This window comes from Geotrypetes seraphini, chromosome 2, assembly GCF_902459505.1.
Source record: "Geotrypetes seraphini chromosome 2, aGeoSer1.1, whole genome shotgun sequence".
Classification (NCBI taxonomy): Eukaryota; Metazoa; Chordata; class Amphibia; order Gymnophiona; family Dermophiidae; genus Geotrypetes; species Geotrypetes seraphini.
The window spans coordinates 497,296,951-497,321,704 of NC_047085.1; the positions used below are offsets into that span (position 1 = coordinate 497,296,951).

At 44.8% G+C, this 24,754-nt stretch overlaps 1 protein-coding gene across 1 annotated transcript in view; it reads right to left on the reverse strand.

Annotated features, from left to right (window-relative positions):
* Positions 1 to 24,754, reverse strand: part of GBE1 (1,4-alpha-glucan branching enzyme 1) — a 130,121-nt gene that overhangs the window by 46,475 nt on the left and 58,892 nt on the right. Inside the window, exons 7-9 of the mRNA XM_033932016.1 lie at positions 23,176 to 23,385; positions 19,616 to 19,731; positions 18,873 to 19,000 (exon numbers count right to left, since the gene is read on the reverse strand). Coding sequence (XP_033787907.1) covers positions 18,873 to 19,000; positions 19,616 to 19,731; positions 23,176 to 23,385 — 454 coding nt within the window. The remainder of the gene's footprint in view (positions 1 to 18,872; positions 19,001 to 19,615; positions 19,732 to 23,175; positions 23,386 to 24,754) is intronic.

Here is a 24,754-nt window from a genome sequence, read left to right on the forward strand (position 1 = left end):
ATTCCATTTTTTATCTTCCTCCTTTCACTAATATATCTGAAAAAAATTTTTATCTCCCTTTTTTACATTTTTAGCCATTTGTTCTTCCGCCTGTGGCTTCGCCAAACGTATCTCTCTCTTGGCTTCTTTCAGTTTCACCCTGTAGTCCTTTCTGCTCTCCTCTTCTTGGGTTTTTTTATATTTCATGAACGCCAACTCTTTCACCTTTATTTTCTCAGCCACTAGGTTGGAGAACCATATCGGCTTTCTTTTTCTCTTGTTTTTATTGATTTTCTTCACATAAAGGTCCGTAGCCATTTTTATCGCTCCTTTCAGCTTAGACCACTGTCTTTCCACTTCTCTTATGTCCTCCCATCCTAACAGCTCTTTCTTCAGGTACTTTCCCATTGCATTAAAGTCCGTACGTTTGAAATCTAGGACTTTAAGTATCGTGCGGCCGCTCTACATTTTAGCCGTTATATCAAACCAAACCGTTTGATGATCGCTACTACCCAGGTGAGCACCCACTCGAACATTAGAGATACTCTCTCCATTTGTGAGGACCAGATCCAATATCGCTTTTTCCCTTGTGGGTTCCGTCACCATTTATCTGAGCAGAGCCTCTTGAAAGGCATCCACAATCTCCCTACTTCTTTCCGATTCCGCAGACGGAACATTCCAGTCCGCATCCGGCAGGTTGAAATCTCCCAACAGCAGAACCTCCTCTTTCCTTCCAAACTTTTGGATATCCACAATCAGATCCTTATCAATTTGCTGCGATTGAGTCGGAGGTCTGTAGACTACACCCACGTAGACAGAAGTTCCATCTTCTCTTTTCAGAGCAATCCATATCGCTTCTTCCTCTCCCCAGGTCCCTTGCATTTCGGTCGCTTGGATATTGATCTTTACATAGAGAGCTACTCCTCCACCTTTATGACCATCTCTGTCCTTCCTAAAAAGATTATATCCCGGTATGTTTGCATCCCATCCATGTGATTCACTGAACTATGTCTCTGTGATAGCAACAATATCTAGATCTGCCTCTAATATCAGGGCTTGCAGATCATGAACTTTGTTGCTTAGACTGCGAGCATTTGTGGTCATCGCTTTCCAGCTATTTTTCAGCGATAATCTCCTTTTTCGTATGGATTTTTGTGTCGTTTCACTTTCCGTTGCAATACTAAGAAATGAGTTGCTGATATTGCTTATGTTGCAGCCTTTACTACTATCACATCTTTTCTTTTGCCGGGGGTGGTCTCTATAATTGTCCTTCGTACATACACCACCCCCACCTTCTAGTTTAAATGCCTAGAAAAATATTGTCTAAATTTCTCTGCAAGGTTTCTTTTTCCTGCTGTAGTAATATGTAGCCCATCAGTGCAATATAGCTTTTTGTCCTTCCATGTATTTCCCCATCCTCCTATGTACCTGAAGCCTTCTTGATGACACCAGGCTCTGAGCCATCTATTAAAGTCCTCTGTGTTTTTCATTCTTTGCTCTCCTTTTCCATATGCAGGCAGTATTTCAGAAAAAGCTAAAATCTTTACAAAAGGTTTCACGCCCTCACCAAGCTCCCGAAAAGTTTTCTGTGCTGCAAGTGTGGAGTTGTTGGCCAGGTCATTTGTTCCCAGATGGATAACAACATCAGTGTTAAAATCCTTAGTTTCTTCCTTAATTATAGTCAGTATTTGCCTAGAACTCCTGGTAGCTGAGGATCCTGGAAGACATTTCACTATTTTGGTCTCCTCGCCCTGTGTTCCAAGGTTAATGCCTCTGATGATGGAATCCCCCAACAGTAATAGTTTTCTGTTTTTGGCTTTTTTATTTGTACTTAGGGTGCTCTTGTTCTCTTGAGTTTCCTTCATTGGTTCCAGTCCCACCTCCCTTCTGTTTTCCTGAGTATCGCAGTGCACTAGTGGAGCGAAGGAATTCTGTAGAGGTAATATTAGTGAAGGTGGATGTTTCTGTGTTACATGTCGCAGTCTTCCTGAGCCTACTGTGACCCATTTATTCCTGGGCTGTTTTATTCTTTGAGGTAGAGGTGGTAAGTTGGTATGATTTTGTGGAGTGATGGAAGCTGCTTTAATTGTATTCAATTCCTGTTTAAGTTTGCAGAGCTCCTCCTTAATACTGGCAAGTTGAAGACAGATGGGGCAAGCCTTAAGCCTCCAAATAGTATGTCTTGGAATTAAAGCACCACAGTGATTGCATAGAATAAAGGTCATCTTGATTGGTTGTGAAGTGACTTGATTGGTTGTGAAGTGACCAGAAATATAGGCTCTATACCACCTAAAACACAGTATTTTAAACAAAAATGCAGGTTCTATCAGTGCTACCCTAAAACACAGGATTTATAACAGGATTTTCCCTACTTTAGTCACCCTGAGCCACAGGCACCAGAAATATAGGCTCTATACCACCTAAAACACAGTATTTTAAACAAAAATGCAGGAAGAGGAAATAAGATTTAACAGAGGAAAGAGAAGGATTTCTTTTTTTGTGCTTTTTTATATTTTTTTTTAGTAAGAAACACGGAGGAGAAGAGAAATTAAGCAGATATAATGCTGAAAACCAGTGAAAAGAGCAGAATATGAAATGCTGAGTAACTTAGCTTTTAGAAGTTCACAGGGCAGCCTTGTTTCAGCAAGGCTTGTTTGTAACACCTGTTACGGTAAGTAACTGTGCTTTATCCCAGGACAAGCAGGCATGATATTCTCACATGTGGGTGACCTCCAAGCTAACTGAAAAGGGATGGAGGGAAGTTGGCAATTTAAGCAAATAGATTTCGCAATACCGATTGGCCGAACCGGCCATTGCTTCTGGATAGTGAGTCCAGACAGTATTGGGAGGTGAAAGTATGAACCGAAGACCACGTGGCAGCCTTGCAGATTTCCTCAATGGGTGTGGACCTGAGGAACGCTATGGAGGCTGCCATCGCTCGGACCTTGTGTCCCGTTACTCGACCATGCAGCGCGAGACCAGCCTGAGCATAGCAAAAGGTGATGCAATCGGCCAACCAGTTGGACAAGGTGCGCTTGGAAACTGGGTGGCCTAATCGGTTTGGGTCGAAGGACAAAAACAATTGTGGGACTTTCCGGTGTGGTTGAGTGCGTTGGAGGTAAAAGGTCAACGCTCTTTTACAGTCAAGAGTGTGAAGCGCCACCTCTCCGGGGTGAGAGTGGGGCTTGGGAAAAAACACGGGCAAGACGATGGACTAATTGAGGTGAAAATCAGACACTACTTTAGGCAAGAACTTTGGATGTGTGCGGAGTACCACCTTGTCATGGTGGAATACAGTGAAGGGTGGGTCCGCTACCAGAGCCTGTAGCTCACTAACTCGTCGAGCAGAAGTGAGTGCAAGCAGGAAAATCACCTTCCAAGTGAGGAATTTAGGATGACATTTGTCCAAGGGCTCAAATGGAGGTTTCATTAGTTGAGCCAGAACCACGTTAAGGTCCCAAACCACCGGCGGGGGTTTGAGAGGAGGGTGGACATTCAGCAGACCCTTCATGAAGTGAGAGACTAAGGGGTGGAGCGAGAGGGCTTTTCCTTCCAGGGGCTGATGGAATGCCGCAATCGCACTGAGGTGTACTCGAATGGATTTGGTCAATAGTTAAGGACCAGAGGGACGGGGACCGACACCGGGTCCTGGCTGTGAGAAGAGCACCAGGCTGAGAATCTGGTCCACTTTTGGGAATAGCAGGTTCTCGTCGAGGTCTTTCTAGAGGCCTCCAATATCTCCTTGACTGATTGAGACACGGGGAGAGAAGTCAGGGGGAAAGAAACCAAGCATTCAGATGAAGAGATTGAAGATTGGGATGTAACAGCGAACCCTGATTCTGTGATAGTAGAGAGGGAAATCGAGGCAGAGGCAGTGGATCTCTGACACTGAGTTGAAGTAGAAGGGAAAACCAAGGCTGGCGTGGCCAGCGAGGAGCAATCAGGATCAGGGTGGCTGTCACCGTTTTCAGGTGGACCAGCGTCCGCAGGATCAGAGGAAACGGCGGAAACGCGTACAGAAACCTTCCCTCCCAGTCGAGGAGGAAGGCGTCGGCCTCGAGTCGGTCCGGGGAGTATATCCGGGAGCAGAAGAGGGGTAGTTTGTGATTGTGGGGGGATGCAAACAGATCTATTTGAGGCGTCCCCCACTTTTCGAACACTTGTCATAGGGTCTGAGTTTGCAGTGACCACTCGTGTGGCTGGAGGAGGCGGCTGAGTCTGTCCGCCAGACAGTTTTGTTCTCCTTGTATGTACACCGCTCGAAGGAAGGTGTTGTTGGAGATTGCCCATGTCCAGAGGAGCATGGCTTCCCGACAGAGGGGCCAAGATCCTGTCCCCCCTTGTTTGTTTACGTAGTACATTGCTACCTGGTTGTCGGTTCGGATGAGAACCACCTGGTCGTGAAGCAGGTGTTGAAAAGCTACAGCTGCGAGATAGATGGCCCAGAGCTCTAGCACATTGATGTGACAGCGGCGGTCTTCTGCTGACCACATCCCCTGAGTGCGGAGGCCGTCCAGGTGGGTTCCCCAAGCGTACTCAGATGAGTCCGTGGTGAGTACCTTGCTGTGGGGAGGGGCGAGGAAGAGTAAACCTTTGGAAAGATTTGAAGAGTCGGCCCACCAGCGGAGCGATCGTTGCAAGGAAGGAGTCACTGTCACAGGGCGATCGATCGGGTCCCGGTCTTGACGCCATTGAGAGGCCAGGGTCCATTGAGGGATTCTCAGATGGAGGCGGGCGAAGGGTGTGACATGGACGGTGGAGGCCATGTGGCCCAGGAGAGCCATCATCTGTCGTGCTGATATTGAGGTCAGCAGTGAGATCCTTCGGCTCAGACTTACTAACGCCTCTCGACGCGGAGGGGGGAGGAAGGAACAGAGGCGAACCGTGTCCAGCGTTGCCCCGATGAATTGTAGGGACTGCGAGGGGCGTAGTTGGGATTTTGGGAAGTTTATCTCGAACCCCAGACTCTGTAGGTAGGTAATAGTCTGTTGGGTCGCTGAGATAACCCCTTCCCTGGACGGGGCTTTGATCAGCCAGTCGTCCAGGTAGGGGAATACCTGAAGACCTTGGGAGCGTAAGGTAGCTGCGACCACCACGAGGCACTTGGTGAAGACCCGAGGTGACGATGCTAGGCCGAAGGAGAGGACTCGGTATTGCAGGTGCAGGTCTCCCACCTGAAAACGCAAGAACTTGCGGTGAGCGGGGTGCACTGGAACATGTGTGTACGCCTCCTTCAGATCGAGGGAGCAGAGCCAGTCGCCCTCGTCGATCAGGGGGTAGAGGGTCGGTAGGGAAAGCATCCGGAATTTTTCCCGTACCAGAAATCTGTTGAGGCGTCTCAAGTCTAGTATTGGGCGGAGGTCTCCCGTTTTTTTCGGTACCAGGAAGTAACGGGAGTAGAAGCCCTTCCCCCGTTGGTCGGGGGAACCTCCTCTACTGCTCTCAGGCGAAGCAGATCTTGAGCTTCGGAGAGGAGTAGGGGTAGCTGCGTCCGGTTGGGAGGGCAATTCCTTGGGGGGTTGTCTGGAGGAATGGCTCGAAAGTTGAGAGAGTATCCTGATGAGATCACGCCAAGGACCCATGCGTCCGACGTGACTTGTTCCCAGCGAGGGTAAAAGGCTTTGAGGCGACCCCCGATGGGAAGGAGGCCTGGGACTATGGCGGGGGGGGCCTGCCCCTTCCGCGTATCCCGTCAAAAGGACGGGGATGGTTTGGTAGTCGCAGGCGTTTGGGACTTGGGCATGGCCCGATGGTGTGCTTGCGGACGCCTGGGTGGAGGCCGCGAGAAGGCGGGAGTGGATTTTTGTGGGTAGCGACGCGGGCGGTTTGGGCTTTTGCCGCACGAGGGAGGCAAACGAGCGTTCGTGTTCGGAGAGGCGTTTTGTAGCCGCCTCGATAGTGTCATCGAACAGTTCTTTACCCATGCAGGGGAGGTTAGCCAGCCGGTCCTGTAAGTTGGGGTCCATGTCGACCAGGCGCAGCCAAGCTTGGCGGCGCATGGCGATAGCAAAGGAGGAGAGGATAGCAAAGGAGGAGAGTTCAAAGCCATCGTAGGCCGCATGGAATAGATGGAGGCGTAGGTTGGAGAGGGACTCTAAAAGTAGGCTAAACGCTCCTTGGCGGGAGGCCGGTAGGTCAGTCTCAAAGGCTGTCAGTAGTCCAATGAGGTGTTTGAGGTAGAAGGTGAAGGTGTAGCTTTGCACCCTAGAGGCCATCATCGCATTTTGATATAGTCTCCTGCCGAACTTGTCTAGGTTTCGGCCTTCTCGGCCTGGGGGGACCGCCGCCGAGACCCTGGAAGGGTGAGCTTTTTTCAAGGAGGATTCTACTAACAGCGACTGGTGAGAGAGCTGTGGTTGTTCAAATCCCAGGAAGGGTACTGTACGGTACTTGGCCTCCATTTTGGAGGGTACTTCTGTGACCATATAGGGGGTCTCCAGGTTCCTGAAGAAAGCCTGTTGGAGTACCGGGTTAGGCGGTACGCAAAGGGACTCTCTGGGTAGTGATGGCATATCCAGCTCCGCTAGGTATTCCTTAGAGTATCTGGAGTCAGATTGGAGGTCCAAGTCCAAAGCGTGGCCCATGTCCTGGACAAAGCGTGAGAAGGATGGGCGGGATGTTCCCGAGGCCCCGTGAGGGGTCGGTGAAGGAGACCTCCGTCGGGTAGAGAAGGATGGGGAGGCTCCCCTCGAGTATCGAGGCTCTTGCTCCGATCCACGCTCCGAGCCCGGGGACGCACTGTGAAAGTGTTCCGGGGTCGTGGGTCTCCGATGTCTCGAGGAGCCCCTCGGAGACGATGCCGGGGTTCGGGGTACCGATCGATGTCGAATCGGTGACCTCGACCCGGACTCCCTCGGTGAAAGCCCGAAACCTCGGATCGGAGCCCCGGTCCGAGGGGGAGTTTGGAGGATGCGCGGGTTGGAGAGTGATAGCTCCGTAACCCTCAGCGGTCCCGTACGAGGTGTAGGTGAACGGCCTCGTAGAGTGGGGGAACCTCGGGCCTTCTTGGAGGTACGGCGGTTCGAGGTTTCTGTCGTTTTAGCACGACGTTTTGCCCCGCGGCGGTCTGTGGAAGGAGAGCGCCTCGGGTGTCTCGGCGAGGAGTCAGAGGAGGATGGGATGCGGCGAAGCTTGCGCGCTTTTCCTCGAGGTGGCTCGACGCGAGGCTCAGGCTGGTCTTGCACATGCGGGGTCGAGGTCAAGTCCGGTTGTAGATGGGCCATTGCAGCGGACAGCTCCGATGAGATCATCGCTCGGAGTAGGTCCTGGAAAACGGGCACGGACAGCATCGAGGGCATGTCCACTGCCTCGGTGCGCTCCACCGGGGGCGACCTCGTATCAGAGTATTCCCGTGTGGTGGAGGCACGGCCCGAAGGCTTGGAGGACTTTGCCGGGGCTGTAAGCATGGGACTTCCACCATGTGTCGCCGGCGTCCCCGAGGCTGGCTTCTTCGCTGTTACGGGACCTGAAGAGGGAAGAGGGGACTTACCCGGAGCCGAGGCTTTCTGTTGTCCTGAGGACTTCGGGGCCGAGGTCAAGGCCGGGGCCGACCTCGAGGCTGAGGTAGAGGGTTGGTCGGCGGCGAAGAGATCCGCCATGCGGGCTTTTCTTCGGCGAAGGGCCCGGTTCTGGAAAGTAGCGCACTGGGGGCAGGAGTCGGTTGGATGAGCGGCCCCCAGGCAGAGGATGCACTGGCGATGCGGGTCTGTGATGGAAAGAAGCCGCTCGCACCGGGTGCACTTTTTAAAGCCGGTCAAAGGCCGGGACATAGAATCGAAACTGGCCGCGGCTCGAGTAGCCACGCGGCCACGGGGACCCGGAAGCCTCCGGGTCGGTCAAAAACGAAGCAGGAACAAGTTGAACAAGAAAAAATTTGCGCACAGCGACTTAATCGAGAAAAATAAGAAAAAATTGCGGTGCTAGAAGGCAGTTGGGGCAGAGCCTGAAAAACACGACTTCTAGGCTCAGCGGAAAATTTTGAACTGGAGACCATGAGGGGATGCGCCCCCTAGTGGAGCAGGAAGGCACGCATGCGTGGAGCAGCAGAGCAAACTTAAATCTTCAATCAAGTTTGCTTGAAAATGCTTCCACATCGGGGCTCCGTAGATGACGTCACCCACATGTGAGAATATCATGCCTGCTTGTCCTGGGATAAAGCAGTAAAGCCAACAGACTGGCAAAGATTCAGTAGCGGTGAGAGAAAGATGTTAAACAAGAGGGGTGATAAAATAGATCCTTGAGGAATCCCAAAAGATGTTGAGTATGCAGTGGAGTATTCATTATTAAATTTAACACAAGAAGTGCGATTAGTGAGATATGATGTGAACCAATTAAGAACTTGGTCACAGATGCCGATTGATTCTAGTCGATTGAGAAGGAGATCATGGTCAATTGTATCAAATGCCGCAGAAATATCTAAGGAAAAGAGAGCAACAGATTTATGATGATCCAGGAAATAATGAATATTATTCGTTAGACCGATCAGTGAATGTTCCGTATTATATTTGCGAAAACCTGTTTGATTGGGATGCATGACATTGATTGATTCAATGAAATCGGAAACCTGATTGAATATCCATTTTTCAGTCAATTTAGCTAAGAAAGGGATATTTGCGATTGGACGTTAGTTAGAAGGGTCATTTTTACTGATTTTTTGATCTTTAAGTAGAGGAATGATAGTAGAGGTTTTCCAAAGAACAAGAACTGAAGCAGTATGTAGGCTTTTTATGATAATCGTGTAGATGAAAGGGCCAAGGAGATGAAAATTTTTTTTTAAATAGAATGGATGAAGGATTTCGGACCCAGAGCTTTTTAAATTTATTTGAGAGAAAAGTGCTTTGATATCATTGAGAGAAGGAAATCTGAAGTTTGAACATTTAGCAGTTGGAAAGTGTTCTCTAGTATGTTTGCTAGAAGGGCTGTTAATTTTATTTGGAAGAAATGCATTTCTGATGTTATTGATTTTCTGGTTCAATGCATCGGCAATATCTTGTGCTTTCAAAAGGGATATCTGAGTTGTAGTATGTTTTGTATTGTGTGATGTAATAGATTTTAAAATGTTGAATAAGGTAGCAGAATTTTTTGCTTTATGAATTTTTTCTGAATAAAATTTATTTTTTGCCCGATTGATTTTAGTTTTATATATGGCTGCCTTTTCTTTGAAATTTAGTAGATTTATTTGGGATTTAGTATGACGCCATTTTCTTTCCAATGCTCGTTGTTTTTTTAGAAGATGTAATTCAGCCGTATACCATGGATTAGACAATTTTCGTGGTGATATGGATTTAAGAATTGTTGGTGCTTTAGTGTCTAAAAGCAGTTGTAAAGAAGAATTCCAGGATGAAAGTTGATCTTCTATTGAGTTAGACGTATCATTGATAGTAGATACATCAAAGAAAGATAAGATATCGGTATCTTCTATACTGGCAAGATCTCGATATGAAATTAGCTTGGATTCGGTTTGAGTTATGTGTGTTATTAGACAAGGAAAGAGTAGTAGATATGAAATAATGGTCAGACCAGGGTACTGGGGTAACTAATGGAACAGAACATTCGATATACTGAGATTTGGGAGAGAAGGTATGGTTTGCTGAGTGAGTTGGGCCTACTATAGTTGAATACAAATTTAACGAATGAAACATATGTGATATATCCTGATTATTGGTATCCGAAGCATTATCAAAATGGATGTTGAAGTCGCCTAAGACCAGAGGGAATAGTGAAGCCGAGCAAAAATCAAAAATGAGATCTTGAAGTAAAGTTATTTGGTTTTGCCCTACTGGTGGTGGGACATATAGTAGTAAGAAGTTAAGGTTAATGTTTAGATTGAGTTTGAGATGTAGGAATTCAATAGTAGCATTTCCATTAGATTGATCACTAAGATTAATTAGATTAGATTGGAATATCACAGCAAGACCTCCGCCTTTACGATTTAGGCGATGGTTAAAAATATAATCATAGTTCGGGGGACAACAGTAAGAAAGATAGGCTTCCTCACCATCCGAAAGCCAAGTTTCTGTTATGAAAAGTATATGTAATCCGTGATGGATAATAGCGTCTTTTAAAAGATGGTGCTTACTCTTAATAGATCTGGCATTAATGAGGCCAAGCTTTAGGCTTTTATTTTTCGGAGAGGCTTGAAAGGTAGAAGAGGAAGAAGTAGGGATTTCTAATAAACATGGATGTTGAAGTATTGATGATCTATATTTTGGAGGGCGATGCCCCCAGAAAACTGGAATATTGTTATTAGATGATGTCAAAGACATGTTACATAATGTGTCAATATTAAGGGAAGGAAGCAAAGACTAAAAACGATTAAGAGCCTAATTTGCTGGTTATATAAAGTCCAAGTAAGTGCATGGGTTAGGGCTGTATTTTTATAACTGGTGGCACCCTCAGTTTGCGCACGAAGGAGCGCACTAAGGAGCAATATGTCAATTAGGCCCTAGAATCTCATGTTCTGTTTAATTCCATGTTCTATGTTTAAATACTCAGGCTATATTTTTCCGTTATGTACTTGCTGAAAACTTAGTACTAATCCCCTCGCTGTTCTGTCTACACATTTATATAATCCAGCACTTAGGCACAGAATATGGACATCTAGAAGATGTCTCTGTATCCAAACCACTTCTTTGTCTCTTCTTGGATAGACATACATTCAGGATCCCTCACCTTGCCATACACAACCACAAGGCAATATAATCTAACTAACCAACAATATTAGTGTAAGTGCTCAAAATGCTTCTAAATTCCCAGATTATTTGTGTAGCCTACCATTAGGACTTAGTAATAACAAAGCTTGTAGGCTGCTAAATAAACCCAACTACTAGTCAATTCTACCACTGCAGGCTATCAAGACAATCCAGCCACATGGATACCTGTGTGACCAGTTTGCAAATACTTCTGAGCTGCCTCAGCTGACTTCAAGAACTTTCCAGATTCCATTTATGTTTACTTTAAGAATCACTGGATAGAGAAACAAAAAAAAAAGAATCTTTTTCTCTGCCAAATGCTGTACAAACTGGTTGGAACTTCTGCTGATATTCCTAGATAGCTGGTGAAGAATCTTGGAAAATTCATATAGGATTGTCCTCATAAGAAAGGGTCTCATGCTTTAGAAAATACTTTCCTAGCAGCTCCATTTTATGCAGATAATTATGGAGTTTGGCAACTACCACTCTGGGCTGTTGCTGGTCACTGTCCTGCCAACCTACTCGTTGAGCACGCTCAAAACACAACAGGCCCATGCCATAAGGAAAAGGCAGCTCTCTAACAAGCCATTGTTCCAGCCATGATTCTAATTTCTGCTCAAGAAAATGTTGGCAAACCCATGAATCACAGATCATCTCTATGAGAATGATTCTCAAGGTCTTCCAATTTGGCAGTGTGCTCATTCAGCAGGCTTTCCAAATGGACAACCAAAGCTGACACTGCACGGGAGAAATCCTCAAAGGTAGAAACTATTCTCGAGCTCACCTATGTGTTGGGTTATCTTTGCCAATAAGTTCTCCAAGTGAGCAATCTAGCCTAACAAGTGTTCCATCTGTGGATTCAGAGCTCAGGTTAAGTGTCCCTCAGTAAACTGGGCTGCAGGTAACTGGGAGTCCGCCATTTTGTTCTCGGCACTATGGGTCTTTCTTTGTACATTTTCCAGCCATTACATCCTCCAACTTTGTGAGATATTTGTCCATAAGCACATGATATCTCCTTTAGAAAGTGGAGTGGAGTCTGAAGCCAAAGATTATGAAGAAAAACTGTTGATGTGATTCAGGGTCCTAGGAGAAGCCAAAAAGCATGTCCTCACTGCATCACATGATCCCCCAGAAATATTTCTTTCTATCAATGGTGGTAAATGCATGGCACAACCTCCCAGGTGAGGCGTGAAGGCAGACAGTTCCAAACACAGTAGCTCTCTGAGGTAAAGATCAAGTTTGTAGAGCTGAGCAGGTGATGGGAATGGACAAACTAGGTAAGTCGATGATGGGACAAAAGCGCGCGGGACAAAGGCGTGCAGACAATTGGGTGCAAGATTCTAGCGCGCCGCCGAAAAAGTTACTTTTAAAGAGCTCCGATGGGGTGTGTGTGGGGGACCTCCTCACTTCATACTGTTCGCACCGCCATTGGGGGTGTGTGGGGGGGACCTCCTCACTTCATACTGTTCGCACCGCCGTTGGGGGGGGGTGCAACCCCCCACATTATACAGAAAACTTAACTTTTTCCTAAAAAAAATAAATAAAAATTGGGAAAAAGTTAAGTTTCCTCTATAATGGAGGGTTCCAACCCCCCCCCCCCCAACGGCAGCGCGAGCACTATTAAGTAAACTGGGGGGGTTCCCCCTTAACACCCCCCGTTGGAGCTCTTTAAAAGTAACTTTTTTGGCAGCACGCTGGAGTCTTGTGCCCAATTGTCGGCACTGAAGTGTCGGTGCACCTTTGTCCCGACTGTGAACCAGTAAGTCATATGGTCCTTATCTACCATCATGTTTAGGTTTCTCTGTTCACATTCATAGAATTATAAGGTTTTGAATACATAAATGCATGTCAAGTCATGATTTTTCTGCGCTTAAACGCCTTAACTCTGGTACCATTTTAGATCCCTCAAGATCCTGTGCTTCCATTATCACCCTTTCCATGAAAACACGTATCCTAATGTTTTGAACTGGTTCACCTCACACATTAGGAACTCCCCTCATCACCTCTTGGCTATTTGCATCCAAAATTCCCAGCTACATGTTTGCATTAAAACTTAATTGTGACTATTTCACCACTCTTTTCTCATTATGTCTACACCTCAGGTATGCCCACTGTTGTGGCTTCTGTTTTTTACTACCAATATCAACTTTATAAACATGGAAATTAGGTAGGGAGAATTTTGGCTAAACTTGCTTCGCAATGGCAGAAGACATGACAGGTATTAGTGCTTAAGAATGGCTCAGGTCACTGCATCACTTCTGATGAACAGATCTCCACCTTGTTTAAATACTATCTTGATCAGCGCCGATGCTGAGAAAGCCTTTGAGCATATTCACTGTGGATTTTCTGTTTGCAGTCTTGGAGAGATATGGGCTGACAGGTAGGTTTGGTGATGCAATTACAACCTTGTACATGGTTGAGTCACATTATTACATTACATTAGTGATTTCTATTCCGCCTTTACCTTGCGGTTCAAAGCTGATTACATAAGAATTGTTATGATCTTAAGAAGTACATATTAAGAAGTGCTTAAGGAATAGTTTGAACATTTTCTAATTTGCTAAGGAGTAGTTGGTAATGCAGGAGGGATTTGGAACATTATTGGTTGTGTTATATTGGTTTTATGTATTTTTTGAAAAGTAAGATTTTTGTTTCTTTTTTGAAGGTTTTGTAGTCTGTGGTCAAAGTCAGCAGATTGGTGAGTTGTTGGTCTAGTTTCGCTGCTTTGGTGGCCAGTAGGTTGTCGTACGTTTTTCTTTGTTTGACATTGTTGATTGGCGGGTGTGTGAATATTGTGTGGGTTCTCCTGTGTCTGTTTGAGGTGGAATGAGTTAGGCGATTGTTCCAGTAGGTAGGGCTATTTCCGTTTATTATGACCATCGTCTACCTCCGACGTCAGGGATGCATAGCCAATGAATGAATGCACGTATTGTGCGCAGACGTTATGGATATATAAGGTGGGATGTCAGCAAGTTGCCAATATAGCAACCATGGCTGTCATGGGGGAAAAAGCATGATTTATCCGACATTGAAATTTATTTATATTGATTTATTTCCTGCCCTCCCAGAAAGCTCAGGGCAGGTAACAGCAAAACAAACACAAAAGGCATGATCATCGGCTACCAGGCCAAGGACGACAGCATTTTAGAAACAGTGGAGTTTGTGAACTGTTCACAGGTTGCTGTGGTTAAAGTGTACTGTGAGTGGACGAATAGAACCTTTTTGATGACCTGATGGGGTAACTGTGGGGCAGCATGAGCCATCGATGCGAGAGGTGAACGTCAGCTGCACAGGTTGGTACGGGCTGATCGGTAAGCTACCGAGGAGCAGTCGCCATCCAAACAAAACAAGGGGAGCTTCCAGATGTGTGTCCAAAATGACCGTGCAGCAAACCCTAACATAGTAACATAGTAGATGACGGCAGATAAAGACTCGAATGGTCCATCCAGTCTGCCCAACCTGATTCAATTTAAATTTATTTATTTTTTTTTTTTAATTTTATTTTTTGTAATTTTTCTTCTTAGCTATTTCTGGGCAAGAATCCAAAGCTTTACCCAGTACTGTGCTTGGGTTCCAACTGCCAAAATCTCTGTTAAGACTTACTCCAGCCCATCTACACCCTCCCAGCCATTGAAGCCCTCCCCTGCCCATCCTCCACCAAACGGCCATACACAGACACAGACCGTGCAAGTCTGCCCAGTAACTGGCCTAGTTCAATATTTAATATTATTTTCTGATTCTAAATCTTCTGTGTTCATCCCACGCTTCTTTGAACTCAGTCACAGTTTTACTCTCCACCACTTCTCTCAGGAGCGCATTCCAGGCATCCACTACCCTCTCCGTAAAGTAGAATTTCCTAACATTGCCCCTGAATCTACCACCCCTCAACCTCAAATTATGTCCTCTGGCTTTACTATTTTCCTTTCTCTGGAAAAGATTTTGTTCTACGTTAATACCCTTCAAGTATTTGAACGTCTGAATCATATCTCCCCTGTCTCTCCTTTCCTCTAGGGTATACATATTCAGGGCTTCCAGTCTCTCCTCATACGTCTTCTGGTGCAAGCCTCCTATCATTTTCGTCGCCCTCCTCTGGACCGCCTCAAGTCTTCTTACGTCTTTCGCCAGATACGGTCTCCAAAACTGAACACAATACTCCAAGTGGGGCCTCACCAATGACCTGTACAGGGGCATCAACACCTTCTTCCTTCTACTGACTACGCCTCTCTTTATACAGCCCAGCATCCTTCTGGCAGCAGCCACTGCCTTGTCACACTGTTTTTTCGCCTTTACATCTTCGGACACTATCACCCCAAGGTCCCTTTCCCCTGTTGCGAATGGGGCTCAGAAGCAGATGGCTGGTGACTACACCCATAGTCACAAGGGTTCATCGCAGAAAACAGAGTACCAACATTAGACTAGCAACGACTGTCAGAGGGTTGCCTTCTCGAATGAGTCACATTTTGAGCTCCATCAAACGGATGGACGTTGGCATGTTAGGTGTGAAACCACTGAGAACAAACACCCAGCAACCACTATTAGTTCTGTTCCACCAATGGTTGTATACTTGTGTGTCTGGTTCAATGAACATATTTTACTATAAAAGGAAGAATATCCAAAGCTTATTCAGTGAAATTAGGAGACACAAAAGATAGGCCTACCTCTTCTCTTGAGCATTCTAAAGTAAATTCAGTGCAAGAAATTAACAGCACTGGGGGGGTCATATTGATCTGTGAGTGGTGTGAGAGCCTGAAGAGCTTGGTGGGTCTGGATAGAGTGTATGAGAAGCAGTGAAGATGAAACCCCTGACGCAGCAACCAGAGCAAAACGGAGGGTTCCCCGTCGGGTTCAGTGGCTGCAGGGCCCAGGAAGTGAAGGACTGAGAGATCCTGGATGCCGAAGCAGCTAAGTTGTTTTCTTTTTTTGCTGTGTTCCATGCTGAATCCTGGACTACTTTGCTACAGTGCTGATTTAACCATATTTTCACAACTGAGGGCTGTGTGTCCTGGTGTGTTTTGCAATAGAGAATGACACGGGGAAAAAATCTGTCCCCATCACTGCACCGTCCCCGGCCCACCATCCTCTGCACCGCCCCGTCACCGCCGTTCCCTTCACCGTCATCCCTTTCACCGCCACTGCCATCCCATTCACCGCCCCGTCACCGTTCCCGTCTAGCACCCATCTTCTTCCCTCCGCTCCCCCATAGTCTGGCATCTGTCTTCTTCCCTTCCAGCGTCTTCTCCCCACTCTGCCTTCCAAATTTCCTTTCAGGGTCTGTTCCTCTCTACCCTCTTTCAATGTCTGTTCTATTCCTTTCCACCACCACCCTTCCCTCCCTCCTTTACCATCTGTTCCTTTCTACCACCCTTCTTTCATATCTTCTATCAGTCCCCCCACCATCACTAGCAGTCTCTCTTCTCCCTTACCATGAGCAAATAGAACTTCTGAAAATTGTATTGCTGAGGCATTATTTCTAGTACGCCTTTTTTTCCAGATGGATAATGACATCAATTTTATAATTCTTACTGTCTGCTCTGATTTCATTCACAATTTGGTTTGTGTTTTGTACCTGAGGATTCCATCAGGCATTTAACCTTTTCCTGTCTCTTCTGTGATTTCAAGTTGATTCCTTCAATAATGGAGTCTCAAGGCAGTAGCAGTTTTCTATTTTGGGCTCTTTTGACATTGTTTAAGGGATTTCTTGTACATTTGGTGCTGATCTTCTTTGATGAGGTCACTTCAGAATCTATTTCCAAGGAAGAGAAACTTTTTCCCTTTCACCCCCTCCATCCTTGTGTGAGCCGGAACACGCGGTCCCCGCAAGCAAGTAATTTTATATCATTTTCATTCTATTCATTCATAGAAATTAAAGTCTAGATAATGTCAGTCACATAACAAAACATGATTTTACAAAAATAATTCCCTGCACAGTCAAGCCTGCAAGGATTACTAGATGTCTTTCAGCAGCTCCCCTCCCTCCCTCCCCCTTACCTTTGTGGCCAAGTCAAAATGATCTACCAACAATAAAATTTTAAAAACACAAAGCACGCTGTACGCAGAGAAAATGTTAATTATCATTTATATTCCGCGGATTTTCAAAGAGGTCAAGGCAGATGACTTTATGCAATGTCACCTCAGTAACAACTATACAAAAATAGACAAATATTCCCCCTCCCTTTTTACTAAACTGCGATAGCGGTTTTTAGCGCAGGGAGCTGCGCTGAATGCCCCACGCTGCTCTCGACGCTCATAGGCTCCCTGCGCTAAAAACCGCTATTGCGTTTTAGTAAAAGGGGGCCATAGTGCAAAATATAGACAGCAGATATAAATTCTCAAAACTGACACATTTTGATCACTAAAGTTGAAAATAAAATCATTTTTCCTACCTTTTTGTCTGGTGATTTCATGAGTCTCTGGTCCTTCTTCTGATCCTTCTTCTTTCTTCTCCTGCCCCCCCCCCTTTCTTTCTCTCTCCCCCTGGCTCCCCTCTTTATTTCTGCTTTTCTTTCTCTCTCCCCCTGACCCCCCTCTTTATTTCTGCCTTTCTTTCTCTCTCCCCCTGGCCCTCCTCTTTCTTTCTGACTTTCTTTCTCTACCCCTTGACCCCCTCTTTATTTCTGCCTTTCTTTCTCTCTCCCTCTGGCCCCCCTCTTTATTTCTGCCTTTCTTTCTATCTTCCCTTGGCCTCCCTCTTTCTTTCTGCCTTTCTTTCTCTCTCCCCCTGGCCCCCCTCTTAATTTTTTCCTTTTTTTCTCTCTCCCCCTAGCCCCCACAAAGCCATCGTGCCAATTTCTCCACTTCCACGATTCTTTCCCAAGCCAGCAGCCGATTTCTCCCTGCTCCTTCCCCGATGTCCTGAACTTCATCGGGCAGCAGCAGCATTCACAATTCACTGCTGTTGCCCGCTTCAGGCCTTCCTCTCTGTCGGGTCCTGTCTTCATGAAAACAGGAAGTAGGCAGGACCCGGCAGAGAACAAGGCCTGAAGCCAGCAACAGCAGCGAATTGTAAATGCTCCTGCTGCCCGAAGAAGGTAATGGAGCACCGAGGCAGACCGCTTCTCCCCCCTTCCAGCCGAACCCTCGCTGACCCTCCTATCTCCCCCCCCCCCCGTGAACCTTTCCGACCCTCCCAGCGAAAGCAGCAAACCTCCCTCCAGTAGCGTCGGCTTTCTCCTCCCTCTGCCGCGTCACTGATGACGTCATCAGTGATGCGGCAGAGGGAGGAGAAAGCCAACGCTACTGGAGGGAGGTTTGCTGCTTTCGCTGGGAGGGTCGGAAAGGTTCACTTGGGGGGGGAGAGATAGGAGGGTCAGCGGGGGTTCGGCTGGGAGGGGGGAGAAGCAGTCTGCCTCGGTGCTCCAAGGCCTGGCGCCATTACTTTTTTTGCCCCTCCCCCCCCCCTTGGTACGCTACTGCTCTCCAGCTCTCCTTAGTTTGCCGGTTTTCTTTTTCGGCGACCGGCACGCTTTCAAAGAGCCGCGCACGCACGGCTACTCAAAGTTCAATCTTCTGCTCTGCTGCAACTTCCTGTTTCCGGTTGGGTCAGAGCAGAACATTGAATACTGAGCAGCCGTGCGTGCGGCAAACTAAGGTGAGGTGGAGAGAGGAAGCTGGTTAAACGATCAAGCCGAAGTGCGGGTGGGGGCTGCGGGGACCGCATGATCCTTTATGCCTCACTGCGGTGACAAGACCGTTCACCGCTCCACGGGGCGGTGATGGCCTTGTCCCCGTCCCCGCAGAGGCTGCTAATTTTCATTCCCCGTTTTTGGCGGGTTACCCGCGGCTAAACACAGTAGCCGCGGGTAAACCGCCACCGTGTCATTCTCTATTTTGCAACATCTCCCTGCAGGCTACCATAGAGCTTTTTCTACTGGTTCTATATTTTAGAGTACAGGGTTAGCCTTGAAAGGTGGAGTTTTTTGCCAGATGAAGCTGAACTGAGGCTTTTTCTCCACCTTTCTTTCCTTTCTTTTTCCCTGTTACTACCTGTTGTGTGATTTCTTGTGTGTGTGTGAAATTAAAGCCTGTTAGTGTTGCAGAGGGGAGGTTTGTTGTCCATATGGGGTTCTGATTTAGAGGTAATATTATTGGGGTCATATCTAACCCATATCTACCATCTTGCTCCACTCTTCAATATTATTTTTCAAAGGAAAGATAAAAAATGTATAACACTAAAAATAAAAGGCCAGGCTCATTTTATATTACCTCAGCAATTGTTATGCAGTCAGGATAAAAAGTATGTATCATGTGATTTGCCAACATGAGATACACCACCGAGTCTTCATCCACTTGCAGACCAAAATATTCACTGTAATCACCTGAGAATCCTGAACCTACAAAATATACAAGGTCTCACTCGCATTTAAACAAAATACTAAAAAATGTGATTTCTTGTTTGTTTGTTTATAATTTTTTATTCATTTTGTATGTTACAACAAGTGTATCAAATAAACTCATATAAAACTAATGGCAACCTGCAACAGGAAATCTACAATATTTTAAGCAGTCTTTAAATTAAAGAAACAGGTGCTAAAACCGTCAAATTTCTTTAAATTAATATTCTTTAAATTTCCTGCTAGTTTAACATGACTATAATATTCTTTCCAAACTAGAATTTTAAAGTGCATGAAAATTAAAAACTCAGGATATAAGTGTGCATTTTAAGCGTATTGGATTCTAAATGCTGCAATTATGCTAAAAAGCCAGGTAAGATGACTTTGAACAGCCTGTGAACACAGAGCTAAAATGCAGATTTCAATATAATTTGTTCTATTACAGGCATTTCTTAAGACAATAATTCTTAACCCAGCCCTTGGGACATGCCCAACCAGTCTGGTTTCCAAGATGTCCCTAATGATTATGCATGAGAAAGATCCGATATCCTGAAAATCAGGCTTGTTTGAGAACCACTACTTAAAGAGACAGATAAATTAGATGGATGAACTTACCAATTCCATGGTGATGATACAACATGGATGTGACACCATCAAAACGAAAGCCATCAAAACTATACTCTTGTAGCCACCATCTCAAATTTGAAAGAAGGAACCTCAAAACTTCCCAGCTGTAATATTAATGAAGATAAAATATTAAAAGCAGATCAAATTATGTGATCATGATGATTTTTACAGCAATTTCAATCTATCATAATATCAAGCGGAACCAGGGGGGACACGATCGAAACATTCAAGATAATGAAGGGAATAGACTTAGTAGATAAAGACAGGTTGTTCACCCTATCCAAGGTAGATAGAACGAGAGGGCACTCTCTAAAGTTAAAAGGGGATAGATTCTGTACAAACGTAAGGAAGTTCTTCTTCATCCAGGGAGTGGTAGAAAACTGGAATGCTCTTCCGGAGGCTGTTATAGGGGAAAACACCCTCCAGGGATTCAAGACAAAGTTAGACAAGTTCCTGCTGAACCAGAACGTACGCAGGTAAGGCTAGACTCAGATAGGGCACTGGTCTTTGACCTAAGGGCCACCGTGTGAGTGGACTGCTGGGCACGATGGGCCACTGGTCTGACCCAGCAGCGGCAATTCTTATGTTCTATTAACTTCTTGTTATCATAAAAAGCATTAGTAGATACTTGCACAATTTACTCTGTCATGGACATTCCTACTCCTTTTCCTAAGCCCCGGTCAACACTGTCATTCTTTTCATTTCTTTCTCTGACTGACCAACCTAATCTCTTGCCGCCTTTGGGATGCTTCTAAACATAAACATACCATAAAAATCACATTTGTATACCGCAAAACCTTGCAGTTCTATGTGGTTTAACAAACTAAGAAGACTGCACAATCTCAGTGATTAACAAGTCAATTCTCCAGGAATTTTGCAAATAAACTAGATGTTAACTATTTTCTAAAATGCACATAAGATGAAGAAAGAGATAATAGTCTGCAAAACTCTGTCAACTGGCTGCTTGTTAAGACAGTAATCTTTGTAAAAATCTCTTATATGAACAACCAAGAGCAGAAGGGAAAACAAAACAATGCAGTGTCTCGCAATGAACAATTGGGATCAATGAACGTAAAAATGATCAAATAACTGGCCTTATAACACATGGTTCCAAACTTGAAAAACACCCTAGCCTCTACTGGCAACCAATGAAGTTCTTTATAATAAGGTGTAACATGATCTGTTTTCTTCAAATTAAAAATTAAATGCACAGCAGTATTTTGTACACTACGTAATCTTTGAACATTTTTACGATAACCTGCCAGATATACTATATTACAATAGTCCAAAATAACACTAAAGATTGTACCAATAACCTGAATGTATGATCTAATTGTTCGCAGTTTCCATAACATAAAGAAGCTTTTTTGAATTAGAACATCAATATGATCACTCAAATAGATTTTTATCAAAGTATACTCCTAAACTTGCACCAGTTCTGCAGCCTCCCAGCTCAAATCAGTCCCATTGCACTCGGATGGCCTTCATCCTGTCAACTTCCTATCTTGCTAGAGTCGGATAAGAGTACACATGTATGCTGATGTATTCATGCACAGCCAGTCCATCGCCTGCCGACAGACATCACTTCTGGCACTACTTACATGAAGCTCAGCAGCATATCATTCCATTTTTAATTCATTTTTTTAGAAAGGCCAACAACCAAAATTAAATCAACTAATATTTAAAAGGTATATTTTCAAAAGCTATGTGGTTAGAGCAGCTCCTTCAGCACCCTGAGGTGCGAGATCAATTCCCACTACAGTTCCTTGTGACTCTGGACAAGTCCCGTAACACTTCATTGCCCCATGTAAACCACTTTGATTGTGTAAATCACACAGAAAAAGCGGTATATCAAATCCCCATCCTCCTTTACCTGAAGAAATTAATCCTGTGGATGGGCAGACTAGATGGGCCATTTGGCCTTTATCTGCCATTATATTTCTATGTTTTGACATTTATCTATATAGAAGGGCTAGTAGAAAACTGTTCACTCTGTAAGCCAGTAAAAGTATGTAAATCAATCCAGAATGCATATATTTTTACCTATATTTTCTTAATGTGCTAGATAATCTTGAGGAAACATTTGAAATTAAGAAACTGATTACAAGGAGCGTAGGTAGAATTTCATCCGCCATATATTGCTCTAAAATACTACAAACACACAAAACAAATATTGCCTTCTTGCAGGAGATAGGCTCCGCGATCAACTCGTGTTGCCTTCCCGATCTACCGGTCGATTGCGATCGACGTATTGGGCACCTCTGTTTTAGATCCTGCACAGATTTGGGTAGACTGGCAGCACCAGCCATATTCAGAGGGTAGTATTAGATGGAAATTTTCCTCCACTGGGTGGTTAAAGGGTGTAAACTTTAGAGAATGGGTGGTGAAATGTTGGGAAGATTATAAAGCTACTAACATAGAACATGAAAAAGAAAGACCCCATTTTATTTTGGAATACAGAAACAGTAGTCTTGAGAAGAGAAATCCTCAGCTACTCCTGCTTTAAGAGGAAGCCAAGGGACAAAGAATTAGTGAGTAAGTAATCCATAGGACTTGATAGGCCCATGGGGCTTTGCTAAATTATTATAATAAAATGTTAGCTCTTCAGGCAAATTTGAATGAACTGTTGTTGCATGAGATAACAAAAGTCCCTCCCTTTCTACAAATACCAACTTTTGGAACGTCCTTGTAACTGAAAAATTAATTTATGCAAGGAAATAAAAGGCAAAGAAAGTGAAAGTTTATTCTTTTGAGCCATTTCAATTGGTTAGTCCACACTGGACAGTCTCAGAACAGCTTTGCTTAATGCATCTCTATTTCAGGAAGCAGGTGAAAACTTGGCTAACTTGTTAGTCCCCCATATACAAGGGCTAAGTACCATTTGCACATATTGTAGGACTTGCTTATACATTCCTACTCTTTTCTATGAACTTTCCGCACTCCTGCCCTGCTCCCTCCTTCCGATTTTGCAGCTCACGGCCAGCAGCACACAGGCACGAGCTTCTCAAGCTCCTGCCCGGCCCTGCACCGCTCACTGAATGGCTGCTGCCAGTTTTCGCGAGTCCCGTGAGAGCTGGCGGTAGCCATTCAGCGAGTGGCGCAGAGCCAGGTAGAAGCTCGAGAAGTTCGCGCCTGTGTACCTTTATGCCGTGAGCTGTGAGATTGGAAGGAGGGAGAAGGGCAGGAGTGTGGAAAGTTCACTCCTGCCCATACACCGCTGGACCACCAGGGATACGAGAAAAGGTATGGGGGGGTAAAAAAAATTGTTAGCATTGGCTGGGACGGGAAGGATCCCTTCTGTCCCTGCCTACCAGAGGCCTGCATCAAGTCCAGAAGGGGGTCGGGTTATGACCTGAATATAGGACGAGACCCCCATTTCTAGCCCATTTTTTAGCCCCAAAATCTCATCCTATATTCGAGTATATACGGATTCTATTTTGTTCAGCTTATTCTTGTTGTATACCACCTTGGGTGAACTTCTTCAAACAGTCAGTAAAATAAAAACTAAATACGTACATAAAAAGTATTTTAAAATTGTGTGTACCTACTTAGCATAGTCAAAGAGCCTGCTGTCCCAAAGATCATGGTTACCTCTGGAACCATCATGAAAGAAGCACGAATTTGTCCCATCAAATTGGTTTAGTCCATCTTCACTATTCTTTGATGCATGGCTGTGTACAACATCTAGCAGAACAACAATTCCCATTGAGTGGGCGGTATCAACCAATTCCTTCAGCTCATCTGGTGTTCCATAACGGCTACAGATGCAACAAAAACAATACATTTTTCATCTCAAGTTGCATTCATCAGAATTATGCTAACCAGGTATTTGTTACCATTCAATGTCTTTATGTTTGTTTAAGATTTGATATACCGCTCGTGCATTTTACTGACCTAAGCAGTTTACAATGTATCAAACTAAAATGAAATTAGGTACTTGAGAAAAGACCCTATTTGTCCCAAAGGCTCATAATCTAGCTAAAGTACCTGATTAAAATCAAAATATGTAATACATTTCCAAGATCAAAAATCAAAGAAATAGAAAATAAAAATAATGAAAGAAGATAAAAAATTAAAACAAATTTAAGAGATAGAAAAGTCTCTGACGGCTTGATAGTAATTTAATTTTGTTTTCTCCATTTCCGTTGTATACATTAACTGCACATTAGTGTCCACTTCAATAAAGTATTTTAAGAGCCTAAACTTAAAATTAAATTAAAAGCACAACATGCATGTAAAAAAAATTACAGAAAGCAGTTACCTATTCGTAGAAGGTTTTCTCCGAGAACAGAAAGCATATATTCCCACACGTGGGCGATGTCATCCAAAGAACCTGGTACAGACATTGCCAAGTGCACTGACACTTTAAATCTTTAGTCAGTGCCCATCAGTTCAGTAAAAAAGCCAAGAAGTCAAGTAGGGAAGGTAGGCGTGTTGTGAGAATGTATGTCTGATGTCCTCAGAAAACACCTGCCACAGATAAGTATCTTCGCATTCTCCAAGGACAAGCAGACATCATATTCTCACATGTGGGGCTCCTAAGCTGCCAGGATCATGACTCTGGAAGAGGTTACGAGTACAAATAGAATAAATATGAGCCTAGTGAAAACCAGCAAGGTTAGAAGAAAAGTTGGCACTGAGGAAATGAAGACTCTGATCCAAACCAACTGTCTCTTCTGGAACTTTGTTCCTAACAATAATGAGAGGACCAAATAGCTGTTTTGCAAATGTCCTCAAGAGATGCAGAGCAGAAATGAGCTAACCCGGAAACAGGATAGAAAAATTAAATAGAAAAAAAGGGATAGAAAAATTAAATAAATAAATGTGACAGGAAGCCCAGGTCCTTATCGAGTCCTGTTTTGTGGCTGTCAAAATAGTTTATCATTTTGAATTCAAAGGTCTTATGTTCCATGAAATCAAAATGATAAAACTATTTTGACATCCACAAAACGAGCGTAATAAGGACCTTGGCTTATCACATCACAGGCCATGAATTTTTATGACTGTCTCCTTCTCATCACCTGCCCCATGTTTCTCTTTCACCCACCCTATCCCATTTGTGTTATACCTCACCCAACCCCCCCTCCTCCTGTGATATTACTGAAATGCTTTGATTTTTTTCAACAT